At 46.0% G+C, this 23,464-nt stretch overlaps 1 protein-coding gene and 1 non-coding gene across 2 annotated transcripts in view; one reads left to right on the forward strand and one right to left on the reverse strand.

The window, feature by feature from the left end:
* Nucleotides 1–23,464, forward strand: part of LOC115146919 (protein turtle homolog A-like) — a gene marked incomplete at its 5' end in the record, with an annotated part of 41,720 nt that overhangs the window by 15,391 nt on the left and 2,865 nt on the right. Inside the window, 15 exons of the mRNA XM_065015193.1 lie at nucleotides 2,593–2,739; nucleotides 5,172–5,320; nucleotides 5,499–5,616; nucleotides 6,263–6,404; nucleotides 6,564–6,709; nucleotides 6,820–6,962; nucleotides 7,141–7,281; nucleotides 7,825–7,941; nucleotides 11,743–11,893; nucleotides 12,091–12,202; nucleotides 16,285–16,475; nucleotides 16,610–16,824; nucleotides 20,755–20,839; nucleotides 21,209–21,379; nucleotides 21,753–21,789. Of these exons, the coding sequence (XP_064871265.1) occupies nucleotides 2,593–2,739; nucleotides 5,172–5,320; nucleotides 5,499–5,616; nucleotides 6,263–6,404; nucleotides 6,564–6,709; nucleotides 6,820–6,962; nucleotides 7,141–7,281; nucleotides 7,825–7,941; nucleotides 11,743–11,893; nucleotides 12,091–12,202; nucleotides 16,285–16,475; nucleotides 16,610–16,824; nucleotides 20,755–20,839; nucleotides 21,209–21,379; nucleotides 21,753–21,789 (2,065 nt within the window). The remainder of the gene's footprint in view (nucleotides 1–2,592; nucleotides 2,740–5,171; nucleotides 5,321–5,498; nucleotides 5,617–6,262; nucleotides 6,405–6,563; nucleotides 6,710–6,819; nucleotides 6,963–7,140; nucleotides 7,282–7,824; nucleotides 7,942–11,742; nucleotides 11,894–12,090; nucleotides 12,203–16,284; nucleotides 16,476–16,609; nucleotides 16,825–20,754; nucleotides 20,840–21,208; nucleotides 21,380–21,752; nucleotides 21,790–23,464) is intronic.
* trnaa-ugc (transfer RNA alanine (anticodon UGC)) lies at nucleotides 15,207–15,287 on the reverse strand. Its single transcript has one exon. It is a non-coding gene; the product is annotated as a tRNA-Ala (tRNA).

The following is a 23,464-nucleotide window of genomic DNA, read 5'->3' on the forward strand; positions in this document are numbered from 1 at the left end:
CCTATTATCTCTCCCTCTCTCCCTATTATCTCTCTCCCTCTCTCCCCTATTATATATCCTTCTATCACCCATATTATCTCCCCCCTCTCTCCCTCTTTCTCACTCTCTATTATCTCTCCCTCTCTCTCCTTATTATCTCTCCCACTCTCTATTATCTCTCTCCCCTCTCTCTCCCTATGATCTCTTTCTCCCTGTTTTCTCTCTCATTCTCTCTCTTCCTATTATCTCACCCTCTCTGCCAAGTATCTCTCCATCTCTCTAACTCTCTCTATCCCTATTATCTTGCTCCCTCTCTTCCTCTTTTATCTCTATATTATCTGTCTCCTTCTCTATCTCCCTATTACCCCCACCCTCTCTCTCACTCCCTATTATCTTTCTCTCCCCCTCTCTCTCCTTATTTACTCTCTCCCTCTCTCTCCCTTCCTTATTATCTCTCTCTCTCCCTATTACCCCTCTCTCTCCCTTTCTCTCCCTATTATCTCTCCCTATTATCTCTCACTTCCTATTATGTCCCCATCCACCTCTCCATATTATCTCTTCCCCCTCTCTCTCCCTATTATCTCTCTCACTTCCTATTATCTCTCCCCCTCTCTCTATTATCTCTGTCCCTATTATCTCACTATTATCACTCTCCCACTCTCTCTATTATCTCTCCCTCCCCCTATTAACTCTCCCTACTATCTCTGTCCCCCTCTCTCTCCCTATTATCTCCTTCACTCTCTCACCCTATTTTCTCTCTCACTTCCTATTATCTCTCTCCCTCGCTCTCTTCCTATTATCTCTTTCACTTCCTGCTTTCTATCTCCCTCTCTCTCTTCCTATTATCTCACTCTCTCTCCCTATTATGTCTTTCCATCCTTCTCTCCCTCTCTCTCTCTCTCTCTCTCTCTCTCTGTGTATTATCGCCCTCACTCTCTCTCTCGCTATTATCTCTCTCACTTCCTATTTTCTCTATCCCCCTCTCTCCCCCTATTATCTCTCTCACTTCCTAATATCTCTCTCTCTCCCTATTAGCTCTCCCTATTGACTCTCTCCCTCCCTCTCCCTATTATCTCCACCACTCTCTATCCCTATTTTCTCTCCCACTTCCTATTATCTCTCTCCCCCTCTCTCTCCCTATGATCTCTCTCCCCCTCGCTATTTTCCTGTTATCTCTCTCGCTTCCTGTTATCTATCTCCCTCTCTCTCTCCCTATTATCTCTCTCTCTCTCTATTATGTCTCTCTCTCTCCCTATTATCTATCTCCCTCTCTCTCTCCCTACTATCTCTCTCCCTCCCTATTAGCTCTCTCACTCTTTCTAGAGGTTTTTGTTTTTCATGTGCACCTTTTTAAACAGCGATAGGCTATCAGGCCTCCTCTGTTGATCCACCCTCCCCTTCCCTCTCCTTGCTCTCCATGATTTATATTTTTTTTATTTAACCTTTATCTAACAAGGTAAGTCAGTTAAGAACAAATTCTTATTTAAAATGACGGACTACCAAAAGGCGAAAGGCTTCCTGTGGGGACGGGCGCTGGGATTAAAAATACAAATATATGACAAAACACACATCACTGATGGTGCCTGTCAGGTCTCCACAGAAACTATATTTCAATCCAAACCTCTGCTAAGCTTCTATGTGAATCGTTGCTATTATACTGTGCCCTGGCTGGAATTATTGGTTGTTTATAGAGCAAAGGTCAGAGGTTAAGGTTATTGAAGCGAACCAGTCCCTGGTGTGTTTATGTATGTTAGCATGTGAATGTGTATTTTGCTCTGAGCCCAACTCCCATGTGGATTTAGTCCCCAATTCCATTTGGAAAAGTAAACAAGATGTGACGTCCTACGCGGTTCCTCACCTGTTATCACAGCCACCATCCCTTTAACTAGCTTCCTGATCCCCACGGTGGGCATAGAAACAGTCCCTCCCTGTCACTAGGGACAGGGACAGTGGTTAATGATTAGCTCAACACACTTCAACGACTCAATGTCACAAACACATTAGCGCTACAGTGTGAGGCAGGCTCATGCTCTTGTAATGTCTTGTGTGTGTGTGTGTGGTAGGTGTGTGTGTCTATGGATGAGAGGGAGGCAATTGGCAAACAAACAATGTGCATTTTCTCAAGTTTCAAGTGTTATTAGTTCGTGGTGAATGTTTCATTTGTTTCCTAAATGCTTCACTGTCTGTAAAGGAGAGGCTTAATAACGCTGATAAACTGCAGTGTTTCAGTTATTTATTGTGAAAATGGCTTTATAGAATAACAAAAGAAATGACAAGCTAAGAGATAACGAGTGAGAGAGAGAGAGAGAGAGAGAGAGAGAGAGAGAGAGAGAGAGAGAAGAAAAGCCACAGGGAGGGGGTAGGGAGGGAGGGGTGAGTCAGCAAACACCATTGACCCAGGGTGCAGTCACCTGGCAACCAGGAGATCAAATTTTAAAGCTCACAACATCTTGAAGGCTTTATCTATTGGACATTTAACTACCATTGAAGAAAATTCCTATCAATTGTAAAGCACACATTCTTTGAATTGAAAACCCCTAAAACTCCAGTTGTCTGATTGGTTTGTAATTTGTCTCATGTCGTCTAAATCTGTGTCCTCCTATGTGTCCCCAGGCCGTGTGTCTCTGGTCAGGAACACTGTTCTGAGAGTGAAGGGGCTCCTCATGGAGGACCAGGGCCTGTACGAGTGTCGCATCCTCCTGTTGGACAAAACCACAGACGAGACCCACAATGGGACCTGGACCCTACTGTCTGTAACTGGTGAGAGGAGGGGCTGGTGGTGGGGAGGGGCTGGTGATGGGGAGGGGCTGGTGATGGGGAGGGCTGGTGAGAGGAGGGGCTGGTGGTGGGGAGGGGCTGGTGATGGGGAGGGCTGGTGAGAGGAGGGGCTGGTGGTGGGGAGGGGCTGGTGAGAGGAGGGGCTGGTAATGGGGAGGGGCTGGTGGTGGGGAGGGGCTGGTGATGGGGAGGGGCTGGTGAGAAGAGGGGCTGGTGGTGGGGAGGGGCTGGTGATGGGGAGGGGCTGGTGAGAGGAGGGGCTGGTGGTGGTCCTCACCAGTTACAGACAGTAGGGTGGGCTGGTCCCCACCATGGGGAGCCCTGGTGCTGGTGGTGGGCTTGGGCTGGTGATGGGGAGGTGCTGGTGAGAGGGGGGCTGGTGGTGGGGAGGGGCTGGTGATGGGGAGGGCTGGTGAGAGGAGGGGCTGGTGGTGGGGAGGGGCTGGTGAGAGGAGGGGCTGGTAATGGGGAGGGGCTGGTGGTGGGGAGGGGCTGGTGATGGGGAGGGGCTGGTGAGAGGAGGGGCTGGTGGTGGGGAGGGGCTGGTGATGGGGAGGGGCTGGTGAGAGGAGGGGCTGGTGGGGGAGGGGCTGGTGAGAGGAGGGGCTGGTGGTGGGGAGGGGCTGGTGAGGGAGGGGCTGGTGGTGGGGAGGGGATGAGAGGAGGGGCTTTGGTGGGGAGGGGCTGGTGGTGGGGAGGGGGATGATTTGACAGCCATGGAGCCCTATTATCCTCATCCTTCCTATCCTACACACACTCCCTCTATCTCTCTGATCTCTTTCTCCACACACACTCCCTCTATCTCTCTCTGATCTCTTTCTCCACACACACTCCCTCTATCTCTCTCTGATCTCTTTCTCCACACACACTCCCTCTATCTCTCTCTGATCTCTTTCTCCACACACACTCCCTCTATCTCTCTCTGATCTCTTTCTCCACACACACTCCCTCTATCTCTCTCTGATCTCTTTCTCCACACACACTCCCTCTATCTCTCTCTGATCTCTTTCTCCACACACACTCCCTCTATCTCTCTCTGATCTCTTTCTCCACACACACTCCCTCTATCTCTCTCTGATCTTTCTCCACACACACTCCCTCTATCTCTCTCTGATGTCTTTCTCCACACACACTCACACTATCTCTCCCTGACCACTTTCTCTACACACACACCCTCTATCTCTCTCTGTCCTCTCTCTCTACACACACCCCCTCTATCTCTCTTTGTTCTCTCTCTCTCTCTCTCTCTCTCTCTCTCTCTCTCTCTCTCTCTCTCTGTGTCTGTTCTCTATCTCTCTCTTTCTCTCTCTACACACCCCCTCAATCTCTATCGGTTCTCTCTCGGTTCTCTCTCTCTCTCGCTCTCGCTCTCTCTCTCTCTCTCTCTCTCTCTCTCTCTACACCCACCCCCAATCTTTCTCTGTTCTCTCTCGCTCTATCTCTCTCTCTCTCTCTACACACCCCCCCTCTATCTCTCTCTGACCTCTCTGTCTACACTCACACTCCCTCTATCTCTCTCTGATCTCTCTCTACACTCACACTCCTCTATCTCTCTGACCTCTCTCTCTACACACACACTCCCTCTATCTCTCTCTGACCTCTCTCTCTACACTCACACTCCTCTATCTCTCTGACCTCTCTCTCTACACTCACACTCCTCTATCTCTCTGACCTCTCTCTCTACACTCACACTCCCTCTATCTATCTCTGACCTCTCTCTCTCAACAAAACATGACTGCTCAGACGAACACATTGTAACATCTCACTCATGCAGACACCCCGCCACTCTCCTGCCACGCAGATATTTGGTGAGGTGAGCGAGGAGCAGGAGAGGAGAGAGGACCAGGAGAGGAGAGAGGAGGGGGGAGGAGCAGGAGAAGAGAGAGGAGCAGGAGAAGAGAGAGGAGCAGGAGAGGAGAGAGGAGCAGGATAGGAGAGAGGAGCAGGAGAGGAGAGAGGAGCAGGAGAGGAGAGAGGAGCAGGATAGGAGAGAGGAGCAGGAGAGGAGAGAGGAGGGGGGAGGAGCATGAGAAGAGAGAGGAGCATGAGAAGAGAGAGGAGCAGGAGAAGAGAGGAGAGAGGAGCAGAGGCTTTTGGGCAGATTAGCCAGGCACATGGCCTGTGGTGTACCGTCAAAGACCTGCAGGTTCACAACTAAGGCCATTGTCTGATGAGGTTTAAGACTCCTTGGTAGGCGCACAGTGTCAGGGAGAGCTTTACTCACTCACTGGAGGACTGTACATTACATGATCGGCGTGTGATGTTTGCGTACCCCAGTTCAATAGCCTTTAGCCAATTTGACTTTAAACAGGGTCAAACCTGCTGATTCAGCTTTGTTGTTTATAAGACCTTCAGCTCTCTCTGGGAAAGGGATTGACGTTGTTGTGTTGACTGTCCTTGTTGTTGTTCTGTAGCTCCTCCTATTTTCACCAAGACCCCTCCCCCTGTCCTGGAGGCTCTAGTGGGGAATTATCTCTCTCTAGCCTGTGTTGCTCGTGGCCACCCACCACCCACCATAACCTGGGCTAAAGATGGTACTCTGATTGGAGGAGACAAAGTTGAGGTGAGGAGTCATGGTTCAGTCTTCAAGGCTAAACAACAAAAATATATAAAAAGTTAATTTCACCACTACAATCCCACATTGCAATCTCTCTCGCTCTCAATGCAAACTTTATTGTCCCTGCAGGGAAATTCATTGCTCTCTTGCTCTCGCTCTTTGTCTCTCTCTCTCTGTATCTCAGCTGCTGAGTGGGACGTTGTCTCTCAGAGCAGTGAGCACGGAGGCCGGAGGACGGTATGAATGTCTCGCCACCAACACACAGGGCAATGTGACTCATGTTACAAAGCTGAAGGTCAAAGGTCAGTCACTGTCTGTTTGTTTATGAGTTTCCTGACTACAGTTTCCCCCTGGGTCATACAAGGAGAATAGAAAAATCTAGCAGCATACTCTGTCCTTATTTTCTCCCAATCTTAGTCAATCTCCCATCACTTTGTCTAGTGTTACCCAAATCCTCTGTTGAGTGTGGTGAGGCATTATCGCCATCTGGTGGTGAATGGGAGTTCTTGCATTACAGGTGAATATGAGGATTTATGTAGTGTTCTTTCTGTGGATGTTTTTCCTCATGAATCTCACTTATGCAATACAATATGCTCCATTTATTTGAAGCCATGCTATGTTTATGCCCAGTGACGTCAATGTGACGAGGATGTGCCGTTTAGCTTTGGCACCTGTTTGGATTATAGTACGGCTTTGATTTCTGGCTGTAGTAACTTTTTCAAAGCCTTATGTAAGACCGCAAAACAGACCTTCAAGCAAATCCTCTAAACATTTATCTCAATCAGCCATAATCTAACAACATGAAAAATGTTGCTGTGTCCTGCTGTGTGGTAGTGTTGCTCTCACCAGATAACTGATTGGATTTGAGATATCTTGCTAATCTGCGATGTCCTGCTAAGTTTGATCAAGGAAAGAAATCCCGTATCTCTTCTATCTGGTCTCAAACAGGTCCTCCAGTTATTGTTATCCCCCCGAATAACACGGTCCTCAACATGACCCAGAATGCCCTGCTGCGGTGCCAGGCCGTGGCGGATCCCCCCAACATGACCTATGTGTGGCAGAGGCAGGGAGAGAACGTCCATCACATAGAGTAAGTTTGGTGTGTTTTGTCACCGCTTCTTCATGTTGGATTTGTGTGTTTACATGGGATTTGTGCGTTTGTTATGATGTTTCTAATGTGGCGTTTGCTTTATTTGAATGTCCTTCATGGGTTGTGTGTCTGAATGTTTACGTTTTGCTTTGTTGCTAGGCCTCTAAAGTCCCGGGTGAAGATCATGGTGGACGGCACCCTCCTCATCACCCGCGTCACCCCAGACGATTCTGGGAACTACACCTGCATGCCCACCAATGGCCTGTTAACTCCGCCTACTGCTTCCGCCAGTCTCACTGTGAGACGTAAGTGTCTACGTGCCGATGTCTTCATCTCTAATCTTCAGTCCCCCACGTCACTATACAAATCCTTTCTATCCATCTATCATTTCATTTGTTTCCTTCCTTCCTCGCAGACCCTGCCCAGGCTCTCCTGATGCCTCAGCAGACGTATCTCCCCACAGGCCTGGGGGGTCTGGTCTCCTGCCCTGTGAGAGCCCAGCCCCTCTTGCTCCGTGTTGATTGGACCAAGGATGGACAGCCACTGGATCTGGCCACGGTAGAGGGATCAACCTGATATCTACCCATATCTTCCATTTCCATAAGGAATCAATATGCCATGTAGACCTAGTGCTCAGAAGAGAATATGTTCCCATTCAAGAGAGATATATGAACATTAAGTTGAATTGAAAAACTGTTGAGAAGTTCTCTGACCTCTCACTGTTTTATCCAATCAGTACCCAGGATGGACGCTGACGTCTGAAGGCTCGGTGTTCATGGCAGCTGTCAATGATGATGCAACAGGCGTGTACAAGTGCACCCCCTACAACAGCTTCGGGACCATGGGCCAATCAGGGCCCACGACAGTCATCCTACAGGTCAGGGTGCACACAGTTTTCTAGCACTTTAAATGACCCTTTATTTATCCTCGAAATGATGTGGTAAAATGGTAATTACACAATAATAACTTTAGAAATATTGCTTTGTTTCTTAGAAAATGAACTAGAATTCCCCATTTTTACCACTTCGTTTCCTTGTAAATTGCAAGTAAATAACAACTATGTGGAGACAGTACTTTAAAATAAAGTGCGACCCAATTATCTGCCTCTTTCAGTCCAAAGGGAGAGCTCATATCTGAGACAAGTAAGGAGTTTTAGAAAATATATTTAGATGATTTTTCTCTCTCTTCTCACTTGTCAGTCTGTGACATGAATTGAGTTCAATGTGGCCTGATTACAATCGCTCCTGTATGGCAGGTTAATTGTTGTGCTAATCCTTTTGTGAACAGGTAGTAAATAGGTTAAGATGAGGTTCATCTTGGCTACAGCTAAAGGTAATCTACTGTTTCACTCGCTTTCTCGAATTGTGACAAAGCCCTCGTCTAAATGACATGGCTGGTTGTTTTGTTTTCCGACCGGGAGGACCCCCCGTCACTCAACGTGTCTCCCCGAAAGGTGTATCGAGAGGAGGTGGGGAGGACGCTTGTTATCCCCTGCCAGACCACTGGAGAGCCAGCCCCTACTGTAACCTGGAGCAAGGTGACTGCATTTCAATACGCTCCACAGCAAACGACTCCACTGACCACTTGAGTCAACAAGCACGCACACAGGCCTGGCAACATGTGAACAAGATAGTATGAACTGTGGACATGCCCTGGAGCAGAGATAGCTATTATTTAACACACACATGCAAGAAAGAACATATACACACTCACACTCGCACACACACACACACCTTCAAATCAAATCAAATCAAATTGTATTTGTCACATACACATGGTTAGCAGATGTTATTGCGAGTGTAGCGAAATGCTTGTGCTTCTAGTTCCGACAATGCAGTGATAACCAACAAGTAATCTAACTAACAATTCCAAAACTACTGTCTTATACACAGTGTAAGGGGATAAGGAATATGCACATAAGGATATATGAATGAGTGATGGTACAGAGCAGCATACAGTAGATGGTATCGAGTACAGTATATACATATGAGATGAGTATGTAGACAAAGTAAACAAAGTGGCATAGTTAAAGTGGCTAGTGACATAAGGATGCAGTCGATGATCTAGAGTACAGTATATACGTATGCATATGAGATGAATAATGTAGGGTAAGTAACATTATATAAGGTAGCATTGTTTAAAGTGGCTAGTGATATATTTACATAATTTCCCATCAATTCCCATTATTAAAGTGGCTGGAGTTGGGTCAGTGTCAATGACAGTGTGTTGGCAGCAGCCACTCAATGTTAGTGGTGGCTGTTTAACAGTCTGATGGCCTTGAGATAGAAGCTGTTTTTCAGTCTCTCGGTCCCAGCTTTGATGCACCTGTACTGACCTCGCCTTCTGGATGATAGCGGGGTGAACAGGCAGTGGTTCGGGTGGTTGATGTCCTTGATGATCTTTATGGCCTTCCTGTAACACCGGGTGGTGTAGGTGTCCTGGAGGGCAGGTAGTTTGCCCCCGGTGATGCGTTGTGCAGACCTCACTACCCTCTGGAGAGCCTTACGGTTGAGGGCGGAGCAGTTGCCGTACCAGGCGGTGATACAGCCCGCCAGGATGCTCTCGATTGTGCATCTGTAGAAGTTTGTGAGTGCTTTTGGTGACAAGCCGAATTTCTTCAGCCTCCTGAGGTTGAAGAGGCGCTGCTGCGCCTTCTTCACGAAGCTGTCAGTGTGAGTGGACCAATTCAGTTTGTCTGTGATGTGTATGCCGAGGAACTTAAAACTTGCTACCCTCTCCACTACTGATCCATCGATGTGGATAGGGGTGTTCCCTCTGCTGTTTCCTGAAGTCCACAATCATCTCCTTAGTTTTGTTGACGTTGAGTGTGAGGTTATTTTCCTGACACCACACTCCGAGGGCCCTCACCTCCTCCCTGTAGGCCGTCTCGTCGTTGTTGGTAATCAAGCCTACCACTGTTGTGTCGTCCGCAAACTTGATGATTGAGTTGGAGGCGTGCGTGGCCACGCAGTCGTGGGTGAACAGGGAGTACAGGAGAGGGCTCAGAACGCACCCTTGTGGGGCCCCGTGTTGAGGATCAGCGGGGAGGAGATGTTGTTGCCTACCCTCACCACCTGGGGGCGGCCCGTCAGGAAGTCCAGTACCCAGTTGCACAGGGCGGGGTCGAGACCCAGGGTCTCGAGCTTGATGACGAGCTTGGAGGGTACTATGGTGTTGAATGCCGAGCTGTAGTCGATGAACAGCATTCTCACATAGGTATTCCTCTTGTCCAGGTGGGTTAGGGCAGTGTGCAGTGTGGTTGAGATTGCATCGTCTGTGGACCTATTTGGGCGGTAAGCAAATTGGAGTGGGTCTAGGGTGTCAGGTAGGGTGGAGGTGATATGGTCCTTGACTAGTCTCTCAAAGCACTTCATGATGACGGAAGTGAGTGCTACGGGCGGTAGTCGTTTAGCTCAGTTACCTTAGCTTTCTTGGGAACAGGAACAATGGTGGCCCTCTTGAAGCATGTGGGAACAGCAGACTGGTATAGGGATTGATTGAATATGTCCGTAAACACACCGGCCAGCTGGTCTGCGCATGCTCTGAGGGCGCGGCTGGGGATGCCGTCTGGGCCTGCAGCCTTGCGAGGGTTAACACGTTTAAATGTCTTACTCACCTCGGCTGCAGTGAAGGAGAGACTGCATGTTTTCGTTGCAGGCCGTGTCAGTGGCACTGTATTGTCCTCAAAGCGGGCAAAAGTTATTTAGTCTGCCTGGGAGCAAGACATCCTGGTCCGTGACTGGGCTGGGTTTCTTCTTGTAGTCCGTGATTGACTGTAGACCCTGCCACATGCCTCTTGTGTCTGAGCCATTGAATTGAGATTCCACTTTGTCTCTGTACTGACGCTTAGCTTGTTTAATAGCCTTGCGGAGGGAATAGCTGCATTGTTTATATTCGGACATGTTACCAGACACCTTGCCCTGATTAAAAGCAGTGGTTCGCGCTTTCAGTTTCACGCGAATGCTGCCATCAATCCACGGTTTCTGGTTTGGGAATGTTTTTATCGTTGCTATGGGAACGACATCTTCGACGCACGTTCTAATGAACTCGCACACCGAATCAGCGTATTCGTCAATATTTCCATCTGACGCAATACGAAAAACATGTCCCAGTCCACGTGATGGAAGCAGTCTTGGAGTGTGGAGTCAGCTTGGTCTGACCAGCGTTGGACAGACCTCAGCGTGGGAGCCTCTTGTTTTAGTTTCTGCCTGTAGGCAGGGATCAGCAAAATGGAGTCGTGGTCAGCTTTTCCGAAAGGGGGCGGGGCAGGGCCTTATATGCGTCGCGGAAGTTAGAGTAACAATGATCCAAGGTTTTACCACCCCTGGTTGCGCAATCGATATGCTGATAAAATTTAGGGAGTCTTGTTTTCAGATTAGCTTTGTTAAAATCCCCAGCTACAATGAATGCAACCTCCGGATAAATGGTTTCCAGTTTGCAAAGAGTTAAATAAAGTTTGTTCAGAGCCATCGATGTGTCTGCTTGGGGGGGATATATACGGCTGTGATTATAATCGAAGAGAATTCTCTTGGAAGATAATGCGGTCTACATTTGATTGTGAGGAATTCTAAATCAGGTGAACAGAAGGATTTGAGTTCCTGTATGTTTCCTTCATCACACCATGTCTCGTTAGTCATGAGGCATACGCCCCCGCCACTCTTCTTACCAGAAAGATGTTTGTTTCTCTCGGCGCGATGCGTGGAGAAACCCGTTGGCTGCACCGCATCGGATAGCGTCTTCCCAGTAAGCCATGTTTCCGTGAAGCAGAGAGCGTTGCAGTCTCTGATGTCCCTCTGGAATGCTACCCTTGCTCGGATTTCGTCAACCTTGTTGTCAAGAGACTGGACATTGGCAAGAAGAATGCTGGGGAGTGGTGCGCGATGTGCCCTTTTTCGGAGTCTGACCAGAACACCGCCTCGTTTCCCTCTTTTTCGGAGTCGTTTCCTTGGGTCGCTGCATGCGATCCATTCCGTTGTCCTGTTTGTAAGGCAGAACACCGGATCCGCGTCGCGGAAAACATATTCTTGGTCGTACTGATGGTGAGTTGACGCTGATCTTATATTCAGTAGTTCTTCTCGACTGTATGTAATGAAACCTAAGATGACCTGGGGTACTAATGTAAGAAATAACACGTAAAAAAACAAAAAACTGCATAGTTTCCTAGGAACGCGAAGCGAGGCGGCCATCTCAGTCGGCGCCGAAAAGGTAATGAGAGACCGGTAATCACACACACACACCTTTCTGGACAAACGGGGACAAACAAACTCTTCACTAATTGCAGTTCAGCGATCAGCCCAGCTTGTGTGTCCGGTCTCCTCTCTGTCCTCCCTGTCTGTAGGTTGCACCTGCCACACTCTCTCAGTACTCTGTAGCAGCCAACGGCTCCCTGCTGCTGCTTCCTCTCAGTAAAGACCACCAGGGGGAGTGGGAGTGCAGTGTTACCAACCGCGTGGGAACTGTCAAAGCCAGCACTCTCATCTCAGCGCTGGGTGAGTGGAACAGACAGATTGACTGACACGCATCTAAGTCATCTTTATTAATGTAGCTAATATGTATTCATGACATTGTGGAACCTCACCAGTGTATTACGGATGCGTGTTGAACAAGGATGCAACTCTTATTTCATTTTCTATTCTCCCTCTTCTTCCTTCTCACTCGTTCTTCTCCTTCTCTCTCTGTGTGTCAGGCACCAGTCCCCATGCTGCCACCCTGGTGTCTGTGTTTCCAGGGGTCAAGCAGGCCAATGTGTCCTGGGAACCAGGCTTTGATGGGGGATACCCCCAGAAGTTCACTGTCTGGTGAGTCGTCTACTCTTCTAGTCTCTGTTCTGTCTCCCTCTCTTCTCTGTCTGGTGAGTCGTCTACTCTTCTAGTCTCTGTTCTGTGTCCCTCTCTTCTCTGTCTGGTGAGTCGTCTACTCTTCTAGTCTCTGTTCTGTGTCCCTCTCTTCTCTGTCTGGTGAGTCGTCTACTCTTCTAGTCTCTGTTCTGTGTCCCTCTCTTCTCTGTCTGGTGAGTCGTCTACTCTTCTAGTCTCTGTTCTGTGTCCCTCTCTTCTCTGTCTGGTGAGTCGTCTACTCTTCTAGTCTCTGTTCTGTCTCCCTCTCTTCTCTGTCTGGTGAGTCGTCTACTCTTCTAGTCTCTGTTCTGTCTCCCTCTCTTCTCTGTCTGGTGAGTCGTCTACTCTTCTAGTCTCTCTTCTGTGTCCCTCTCTTCTCTGTCTGGTGAGTCGTCTACTCTTCTAGTCTCTGTTCTGTGTCCCTCTCTTCTCTGTCTGGTGAGTCGTCTACTCTTCTAGTCTCTGTTCTGTCTCCCTCTCTTCTCTGTCTGGTGAGTCGTCTACTCTTCTAGTCTCTGTTCTGTCTCCCTCTCTTCTCTGTCTGGTGAGTCGTCTACTCTTCTAGTCTCTGTTCTGTGTCCCTCTCTTCTCTGTCTGGTGAGTCGTCTACTCTTCTAGTCTCTGTTCTGTCTCCCTCTCTTCTCTGTCTGGTGAGTCGTCTACTCTTCTAGTCTCTGTTCTGTCTCCCTCTCTTCTCTGTCTGGTGAGTCGTCTACTCTTCTAGTCTCTGTTCTGTCTCCCTCTCTTCTCTGTTTGGTGAGTCGTCTACTCTTCTAGTCTCTGTTCTGTCTCCCTCTCTTCACTGTCTGGTGAGTCGTCTACTCTTCTAGTCTCTGTTCTGTGTCCCTCTCTTCTCTGTCTGGTGAGTCGTCTACTCTTCTAGTCTCTGTTCTGTGTCCCTCTCTTCTCTGTCTGGTGAGTCGTCTACTCTTCTAGTCTCTGTTCTGTGTCCCTCTCTTCTCTGTCTGGTGAGTCGTCTACTCTTCTAGTCTCTGTTCTGTCTCCCTCTCTTCTCTGTCTGGTGAGTCGTCTACTCTTCTAGTCTCTGTTCTGTCTCCCTCTCTTCTCTGTCTGGTGAGTCGTCTACTCTTCTAGTCTCTCTTCTGTGTCCCTCTCTTCTCTGTCTGGTGAGTCGTCTACTCTTCTAGTCTCTGTTCTGTGTCCATCTCTTCTCTGTCTGGTGAGTCGTCTACTCTTCTAGTCTCTGTTCTGTCTCCCTCTCTTCTCTGTCTGGTGAGTCGTCTACTCTTCTAGTCTCTGTTCTGTCTCCCTCTCTTCTCTGTCTGGTGAGTCGTCTACTCTTCTAGTCTCTGTTCTGTGTCCCTCTCTTCTCTGTCTGGTGAGTCGTCTACTCTTCTAGTCTCTGTTCTGTCTCCCTCTCTTCTCTGTCTGGTGAGTCGTCTACTCTTCTAGTCTCTGTTCTGTCTCCCTCTCTTCTCTGTCTGGTGAGTTGTCTACTCTTCTAGTCTCTGTTCTGTCTCCCTCTCTTCTCTGTTTGGTGAGTCGTCTACTCTTCTAGTCTCTGTTCTGTCTCCCTCTCTTCTCTGTCTGGTGAGTCGTCTACTCTTCTAGTCTCTGTTCTGTCTCCCTCTGTGTAACCATAGCAGCAACATATTAATATACTGTATTGAACGTCAGTGGAGGACAGATCATCATCAGCAGCAGGGGTAAACAATCACAAACAGGGAAGCAGACATATTGTATTGACATAGACGGGTACAGAACACAGAAATCCACAAACAGTAATTACCGATTCCAGATAGAGGAACGGTTGAAAGAGAAATCACTGGGAAAAGGATGCTGTTCAACTGTCCTTTTTCAAGCAGTTTTCTTTTACAAACCCTGCCTCATCTCGTGAAAATTATTATATTATAGAATATCTATGTTGTCATTTAGATCTGTCACATGGAGCATAGAATGCATTGTGCAGTCTCTTCATCTGTTATAGTGCATAGAATTTGCACACACACACATACACACACACACTAGGGCTGAATAGCAGGTACCCGGTTACTGAGATTTACCACCCAAAACCACCCCCTTTTCCCATGATTAATAACTATGAGAAACCGGTAAATTATAATCAATTATTTATATCAACAGCATGATGTGAAATGAAACTGTTCAATCATATGCAATGTCTAAATGTCATTTCTCTTTGCTTATTTGAGCTGTTCTTGCCATAATATGGACTTGGACTTTTATCAAATAGGGCCATCTTCTGTATACCACCCATACCTTGTCACAACACAACTGATTGGCTCAAACACATTAAGATGGAAATAAATTCCACAAATAAACGTTTAACAAGCCACACCTGTTAATTGAAATGCATTCCAGGTGACTACCTCATGAAGCTGGTTGAGAGAATGCCAGTACAAAGCTGTCATGAAGGCAAAGGGTGGCTACTTTGAAAAATCTAAAATATATTTGGATTTGTTTAACACTTTTTTGTGTACTACATGATTCCATATGTGTTATTTCATAGTTTTGATGTCTTCACTATTATACTACAATGTAGAAAATAGTAAAAAAGTAATGAAAAACCCTTGAATGAGTAGGTGTCCCTAAACATTTGACTGGTACTGTATATATATTTTTAATTGCAACTGCATAGTTTTAAAACGGCCTATCACTCAAATATCGTTGCTTTAAATCATAGCATGTGTGAGCAGTCTTTCTCTCTCTCTCTCCATCAATTGCCTTCAAATTGCATCCAAAATAGATCTTCCTGTTCAAAACCATTCGATCTCCGTGGAGCCTTCTGATTCTAATTCTAGTCCTATATTTTTCAAACATGTCATTTGATTGATGACGATAAGGACAACAACATATATTGCATTTAACTGTTGAAAGCGAGGAAGGAACAAAAGCAACAATAGCTAAAGAGGAGGAAGGAAAACATGAATAACATTTTAGACAACTCTCATATCTAAAGCAACTTACAGTTGTGAGTTCATACATTTTCATATGGGCCTTGCGTGGGAATCGAACCCACAACCCTGGCGTTGCAAGCACCATGCTCTACCAACTGAGCCACACAGGATCTTATGAAAGGTAGGCCTACATATGCTTCAGCCTACTAATTATAAAAATAGGCCTTGTTATATTCCGAAAATAAAATAACATTCTCTAGACTACATCCTACTTGTAAATTTGTAAGCCGCATGTGCTGCACCAGAATTGCATGTTCTCTCAGCTTTAGCAATTTTATTTGACCATGCAAGTCAGTTAAGAACAAATTCTTATTTTCAATGACAGCCTTGGAACAGTGGGTTAACTGCCTGTTCAGGGGTAGAATGACAGATTTGTACCTTGTCAGCTCAGGGATATGAACTGGCAACCTTTCAATTACTAGTCCAACGCTTTAACCACTAGGCTACGCTGCCGCCCCGTAGGTTGAACAAGGTGCGTAATTTCAGTCCATTTAATACAGTATAATAGAATACAGTACAGTAATACAGTTTTTATTAGCCTACTGGAGCTAGTTTCATTTATTTACCCAAGAGAGCATATAGCTAGCTACATCTATTGGCTTTGATGTTTTTCTGTTGTGCGTGATGTGCAGTAGCCTATATCATATACTGTACTGTAGGATATTGGATAACAGCACAATCAGGGCTCATAAAATGTATTATATATATGGTTCATCAGGCTCAGGTAGCATCAGGCTTGAATTTTCGATCAAAGCTCTAATCAAATTCAGACAAAGGTCTATGTACATGCTTGTAGTGAAATGCTTGTGCTTCTAGTTCCGACAGTGCAGTAACAAATAAATCGAACAATGCCCCAACAACTACTTAACACACACAAAACTAAAGGGATGGAATAAGAATATGTACATGTAAACATTTTGATGAGCGATGGCCGAGCGTCATAGGCAAGATGCAATAAATGGTATAAGATCAGTAGAAACATATGCACACACACACTGGCTGTCTCTCTTTTCTCTCTTCTATTTTTTCTTTCTCTCTCTCGCTCCCTTTTCTTTTTCTTTTTTCCTTCTCTCTCCATTCACTCCCCCTCTCCTTCTCTCTCTGCAGGTTGAAGCAGATGTCTGTGGGTGACAGTGGGGAGAAACAGGAGTGGCTCTCTGTTGCCGTGCCCTCCTCCTCTGGCTCCAGTCTGCAGGTGACGGGGCTGGTCCCTGACACAGAGTACCAGTTCAGTGTCCTGCCACACAACAAAGTGGGTACTGGGCCTTTCAGTGAGATCGCCACCGTCCGAACTCTGAGTCAGTACCCGTTGTGTTGAGAACCTGGATGACATTGTCTACTCAAGGCTGCATGCCATGGAGAATTAGGCATTACATTTTTTCCCCAAAGTAGGGGTATTTCTTTCTAAGGCTGTTCTGCTTTACACCATCAGATACACTCCCAGGGAGAGCGAAACTAGAACCGCCCACATCGCTCTTAACCAATCAGAGCTTGGCAGGTATAGTCCTGCAATGGTCTCCTGTGGCTCAGTTCCCGCCCATCACTGGATTTGTCCTCCAATCTCGCGCAGAGCAAGGGGAGTGGTTCAATCTAGATGAGGACATCAGTGCCAATAGAACTGTGATGATCGTTCCAGGTCTGCGCAAGGTAACCGCCAGTCCCTGTTACTCACTCCCTCTGAGACCAATCAACAGATATCATCCCCTGCTTTAGCTGCCTTAGAGACATTTATATTGGTTATGAAAATCAAATCTAGCTTTATTTAGATACATTTCAGACATGGAATGCAACACAATATGCTTCACAGGGAAAGACTAACAAAAACAATGAAAATAAAAACTGAAAAATGCACAATAAAAACTGAACCATCTAAAAGCACCCTAAGGAAAGTAAAGCTGAAAAGGTCTATTTTAAATATGTCCACAGTGTTGGCCCCCCTCAGGTTCTCTGGCAGGCTATTCCAGAGGCAGGGGCATAATAACTAAAGACTGTCTCTCCATGCCTCTTGGTCCTAGGCTTTGTGATAGTTAAAAGGCTGTTTCTCCATGCCTCTTGGTCCTAGGCTTTGTGATAGTTAAAAGGCTGTCTCTCCATGCCTCTTGGTCCTAGGCTTTGTGATAGTTAAAAGGCTGTCTCTCCATGCCTCTTGGTCCTAGGCTTTGTGATAGTTAAAAGGCTGTCTCTCCATGCCTCTTGGTCCTAGGCTTTGTGATAGTTAAAAGGCTGTCTCTCCATGCCTCTTGGTCCTAGGCTTTGTGATAGTTAAAAGGCTGTCTCTCCATGCCTCTTGGTCCTAGGCTTTGTGATAGTTAAAAGGCTGTCTCTCCATGCCTCTTGGTCCTAGGCTTTGTGATAGTTAAAAGGCTGTCTCTCCATGCCTCTTGGTCCTAGGCTTTGTGATAGTTAAAAGGCTGTCTCTCCATGCCTCTTGGTCCTAGGCTTTGTGGTCCTAGGCTTTGGGATAGTTAAAAGGCTGTCTCTCCATGCCTCTTGGTCCTAGGCTTTGTGATAGTTAAAAGGCTGTCTCTCCATGCCTCTTGGTCCTAGGCTTTGTGATAGTTAAAAGGCTGTCTCTCCATGCCTCTTGGTCCTAGGCTTTGGGATAGTTAAAAGGCTGTCTCTCCATGCCTCTTGGTCCTAGGCTTTGGGATAGTTAAAAGGCTGTCTCTCCATGCCTCTTGGTCCTAGGCTTTGGGATAGTTAAAAGGCTGTCTCTCCATGCCTCTTGGTCCTAGGCTTTGGGATGCCTCTTGTTAAAGTTAAAAGGCTGTCTCTCCATGCCTCTTGGTCCTAGGCTTTGGGATAGTTAAAAGGCTGTCTCTCCATGCCTCTTGGTCCTAGGCTTTGGGATAGTTAAAAGGCTGTCTCTCCATGCCTCTTGGTCCTAGGCTTTGGGATAGTTAAAAGGCTGTCTCTCCATGCCTCTTGGTCCTAGGCTTTGGGATAGTTAAAAGGCTGTCTCTCCATGCCTCTTGGTCCTAGGCTTTGGGATAGTTAAAAGGCTTTGTGATAGTTAAAAGGCTGTCTCTCCATGCCTCTTGGTCCTAGGCTTTGTGATAGTTAAAAGGCTGTCTCTCCATGCCTCTTGGTCCTAAGCTTTGTGATAGTTAAAAGGCTGTCTCTCCATGCCTCTTGGTCCTAGGCTTTGTGATAGTTAAAAGGCTGTCTCTCCATGTCTCTTGGTCCTAGGCTTTGGGATAGTTAAAAGGCTGTCTCTCCATGCCACTTGGACCTAGGCTTTGGGATAGTTAAAAGGCTGTCTCTCCATGCCTCTTGGTCCTAGGCTTTGGGATTGTTAAAAGGCTGCCTCTCCATGCCTCTTGGTCCTAGGCTTTGGGATAGTTAAAAGGCTGTCTCTCCATGTCTCTTGGTCCTAGGCTTTGGGATTGTTAAAAGGCTGTCTCTCTATGCCTCTTGGTCTTAGGCTTTGGGATTGTTAAAAGGCTGTCTCTCCATGCCTCTTGGTCCTAGGCTTTGGGATAGTTAAAAGGCTGCCTCTCCATGCCTCCTGGTCCAAGGCTTTGGGATAGTTAAAAGACTGTCTCTCTATGCCTCTTGGTCCTAGGCTTTGGGATAGTTAAAAGGCTGTCTCTCCATGCCTCTTGGTCCTAGGCTTTAGGATAGTTAAAAGGCTGCCTCACCATGCCTCTTGGTCCTAGGCTTTGGGATAGTTAAAAGGCTGTCTCTCCATGCCTCTTGGTCCTAGGCTTTGGTATAGTTAAATGGCTGTCTCTCCATGCCTCTTGGTCCCAGGCTTTGGGATAGTTAAAAGGCTGTCTCTCCATGCCTCTTGGTCCTAGGCTTTGGGATAGTTAAAAGGCTGCCTCTCCATGCCTCTTGGTCCTAGGCTTTGGGATTGTTAAAAGGCTGCCTCTCCATGCCTCTTGGTCCTGGGCTTTGTGATAGTTAAAAGGCTGTCTCTCTATGCCTCTTGGTCCTAGGCTTTGGGATAGTTAAAAGGCTGCCTCTCCATGCCTCTTGGTCCTAGGCTTTGGGATTGTTAAAAGGCCAGTGTCAGAGGACCTGAGGGACCTACTGGGTACATAACTTAAAAGCATGTCTGACATTTATTGTGGTGTACAATCGTGGATTGATTTAAAAACCAATAGAATAATCTTAAAACGTATTCACAGGCAGCCAGTGCAGAGACCTTAAAACTGGTGTTAAAGGTGCTATCTAGAACCTAAAATGGTTCTTTGGCTGCCCTCATAGGAGAAACCTTTAAAGAACCATTTTTAGTTCCAGGTAGAACATTTTTGGGCCCAGGTAGAACCCTTTTGGGATCCATGAAGAACCCTTTCCACAGAGGGTTCAACATGGAACCCAAAAGGGTTCTACCTGGAACCGAAAAGTGTTCTCCTATGGTGACAGCTGAAGAACCGTTTTGGACACAAATTTGTTTACATCCTAGTTAGTAAGCATTTCTCGTTTGCCAAGATAATCCTTCCACCTGACAGGTGTGGCATACTAAACAGCATGATCATTTCACAGGTACACCTGGGGTCTGGGGACAGTAAAAGGCCCCTCTAAAATGTGGAGTTTTGACACACAACACAATTCTACAGATGTCTCAAGTTTTGAGGGAGCATGCAATTGGCATGCTGACTGCAGGAATGTCTACCAGAGCTGTTGCCAGATAATTGAATGTTCATTTCTCTACCACAAGCCGCCTCCAACGTTGTTTTAGAGAATTTGCCAGTACGTCCAATCGGCCTCACAACTGCAGACAATGTGTATGGTGTTGTGTGGGTGAGCAGTTTGATGATGTCATCATTGTGAACAGAGTACCCCATGGTGGCGCTGGGGTTATGGAATGGGAAGGCATAAGCTATGGACCACAAACACAATCGCATTTTATTGATGGCAGTTTGAATGCACAGAGATACCGTGACGAGATCCTGAGGCCCATTGTCGTGCCAGTCATCCTCTGCCGTCACCTCATGTTTCAGCATGGAAGCTGAAAATGTCCCAGTTCTTCCATGGCCTGCGTACTTACCAGACATGTCAACCATTAGCGCTGTTTGGGATGCTCTGGATCGACGTGTACGACAGCGTGTTCCAGTTCCCGCCAATATCCAGCAACTTCGCACAGCCATTGAAGAGGAGTGCGACAACATTCCACAGGCCACAATCAACAGCCTGATCCACTCTATGCGAAGGAGATGTGTTGTGCTGCATGATGGTGGTCACACCGGATACTGACTGGTTTTCTGATCCACACCCCTACCTTTTTTTTCCAGGTATCTGTGACCAACCGATGCATATCTGCATTCCCAGTCATGTGAAATCCATAGATTAGTGCTTAATTGATTTATTTAAATTGACTGATTTCCTTATATGAACTGTAGCTCAGTAAAATCTTGAACATTGTTGCACGTGTGTTTTGGTATTTTTGTTCAGTATATATCCTTCCTCCCCTCTCTGTCTGCCTCCTTTGTCCCTCTCCTTCTCTTCCCTAAATCTGAATTCAGATGATCCTGATTAGCATTCCAGGCGCTATCCCATGTTGACAAAGTGTGGTTTCATCCCCCTACCCCTCCATCCTCCGTGTGTGTTTGTGTGTGTGTGTGTGTCTAGGACTCTGTGTACGAGCTGCGGCTGCTGTCCCGGCGAGGGGTGTTGCTGAGCGAGCCCAGTCCATCAGTTAACGTCTCCAACATGGGTTAGTGTTTCAGGCTTTGGAGCCAGGGAAAGTTAGGCAGGCAGCCTCTCTCCTCTCTGTTCCACTGGCACCACATAATTAGAACAGCCCTCTGGAGAATACTGGTCTAGTAGGAGTCTGAAATATTGCAGCTAATCATTTTGTTAGAATTAGACCATTGTCTGGATTTTTTAACATGATATTAATATTTCATCATGGGACATATTGAAGACCAATATAACAGAGGTAGACATCAGGCTTCTATTCTGTCATGCAGTATATTGGGGGAACTGCCCTAGTGTATCTACTGTAAGGGAATGAATGCATTGTTACCATTTGGTTGTGGTAAATCTCTGTGTTATGGATGCTGATGTTGTGGTCATGCCACAGGGATGGATATGTACCCGGCCAGTTCCCGCCTCCTGGAGTTTGTACCCAAGCCGTTATTGGCTGGAGTGATGGGAGGCGTTGCCTTCCTGTGTTTGGCCCTCATCCTGGTCCTGGGGACAGTGTGTATCATCAGTCACAAGAGGGACCAGCGACGCAGGAAGAGGAAAGATGGTGAAACATTATCAACTAATTACATGCACTATGAGCACCACAATACAGCAGATAGAGGTCCTCCAATACTCTTTGATAAATCATAGTTCAGAGCATGGACATGAAGCCATGCTTGTCAACTCCATCACGCTTTAGTTGTCAAATATATTCACGTCGTTTACATTGCGGTTAATTAGGGTCATTTCTCAATAACGTGGCTGATTATTGTGCCGGTAATTAACTTTGAGGGATGGCCAATTGCTGTGCCTCCAGCCATTCTTGTCTGCTTTGAATGGGCTCGTATTATTGGGCTTGATTTTGTTTTCTCAATGATTTCCTTTCCATGGTGACTGTGTCATTGTGAATGATCATCTTTCCCTCCCTGCCCTTTCAGATCTCCCTCCTGCCATCTATAAAAGCCACCCCTCAACGTAAGTGCCCCTTAATATTAATTGTTTTCCTTCTCATTGCCACTTTGTTTTACTTAAGATTAGTTTTTTTCTGACTTTCAGAAGATTTTAAAGTATCATACCCAGCCATCGCCTTTGTCTTAATGTCATTTTCTAAACATCTTAAGACGTCTTCAAGACGCGTCTGTAGACACATTTTCATTTTTCCAAAGACATTGGGTTGGGTAGGTTACCTCCTAAATGTAATCCGTTAGTTACTTGATACCTGTCCAAAATTGTTACCCAAACTCAGTAACATAATCTGATTACTTTCAGTTACTTTTATATTACTTTCCCCTTAAGAGGCATTAGAAGAAGACAAAAATATATATTAGAAATTGAACGACATCTATTGCAGGATAAATCAAAGTTCGAATTGACATAGCTGGTTATGTAGGTTTCTTCTAACCCATTGCTTTCTAATACAGATATTAATACGATTATTAGGTTATATCTTTACATTAAAAACCAAAGTCTGTCAGATTTTCAGTCATTCCAATTCATTTAATAACCCTTGATCTTCAAAAATAGGACTTAGAAATATGAAAGTTTAGATTAGCCAAATTGTTTTACCTCAGCATAACCCCAAAAGTACAGGCTTATTAGCCTACTCTGATTTTGTTGCCATGGAGGACTGATTGGGCTCATTATTTCAAATTGAAAATAAATACTGATCTTCCTGGAATGGTATGCTTTGAGCATTACCGAAAAGTGCTATTTGCATGTGAAAAATGAATGCAATATGCTGAATTTGCTATAGCCCTATTGTTTACATTTTTGTTGGTGACACTTTGACACTTTAATCATTTGCAACTGGTTAAAGGGCGAATCCACAGTTGAAACAACAACAAAATGGCTACCCCGCCTCTGTTTGGTAAAAAATTGAGGGAAGGGCCTGGAGAAATGTAACCACTCTCAGATTAATAGACAGAGCTATGGATGCAAGGACTGACCATCCATGTTATATAACACTTCTGGTTTTAACCACGTTTTAAGGCTATAGAGTGTTTGTTTACATTTACAATGGTTACAAACATTAGACAAAAACAAGCTCATATTTTGGGTTCTCGTGGAATGTGACAGTTGAACTAAACTCATGATGCATTTATAAGTTATATTCTTCAAAAATAAATTGGTACATGCCATTAATATATAAATGCAAAACATGGATGAAGCAACTACAGGTTGCCCCTTTAAGACGATCAAAAGTGTGTGAATTTGAGCATGTGTCCGTTAGACCTATAGACCTATTCTTTTTGAATCAGCACGAATTAGATTAGAATTAGATTGAGCAATAAAAGCCCCACTTGTTTTTGACAGTATGTAGCAAAATACAAAGGAGGAGTTTACAAGTTAGGAACTCCCTCAAACTTTGATTTCATAATCAAATTCAATCAATCAAATGTATATATAAAGCCCTTTTTACATCAGCAGATGTCACAAAGTGCTTATACAGAAACCCAGCATAAAACCTCAAACAGCAAGCAATGCAGATGTAGAAGAATGGTGGCTAGTAAGAACTACCTAGAAAGGCAGGAACCTAGGAAGAAACCTAGAGAGGAACCAGGCTCTGAGGGGTGGCCAGTCCTCTTCTGTCTGTGCTGGGTGGAGATTAGAAACCTAGAGAGGAACCAGGCTATGAGGGGTGGCCAGTCCT

Source organism: Oncorhynchus nerka, unplaced genomic scaffold, assembly GCF_034236695.1.
Source record: "Oncorhynchus nerka isolate Pitt River unplaced genomic scaffold, Oner_Uvic_2.0 unplaced_scaffold_1634, whole genome shotgun sequence".
In the NCBI taxonomy this organism is placed as follows: domain Eukaryota; kingdom Metazoa; phylum Chordata; class Actinopteri; order Salmoniformes; family Salmonidae; genus Oncorhynchus; species Oncorhynchus nerka.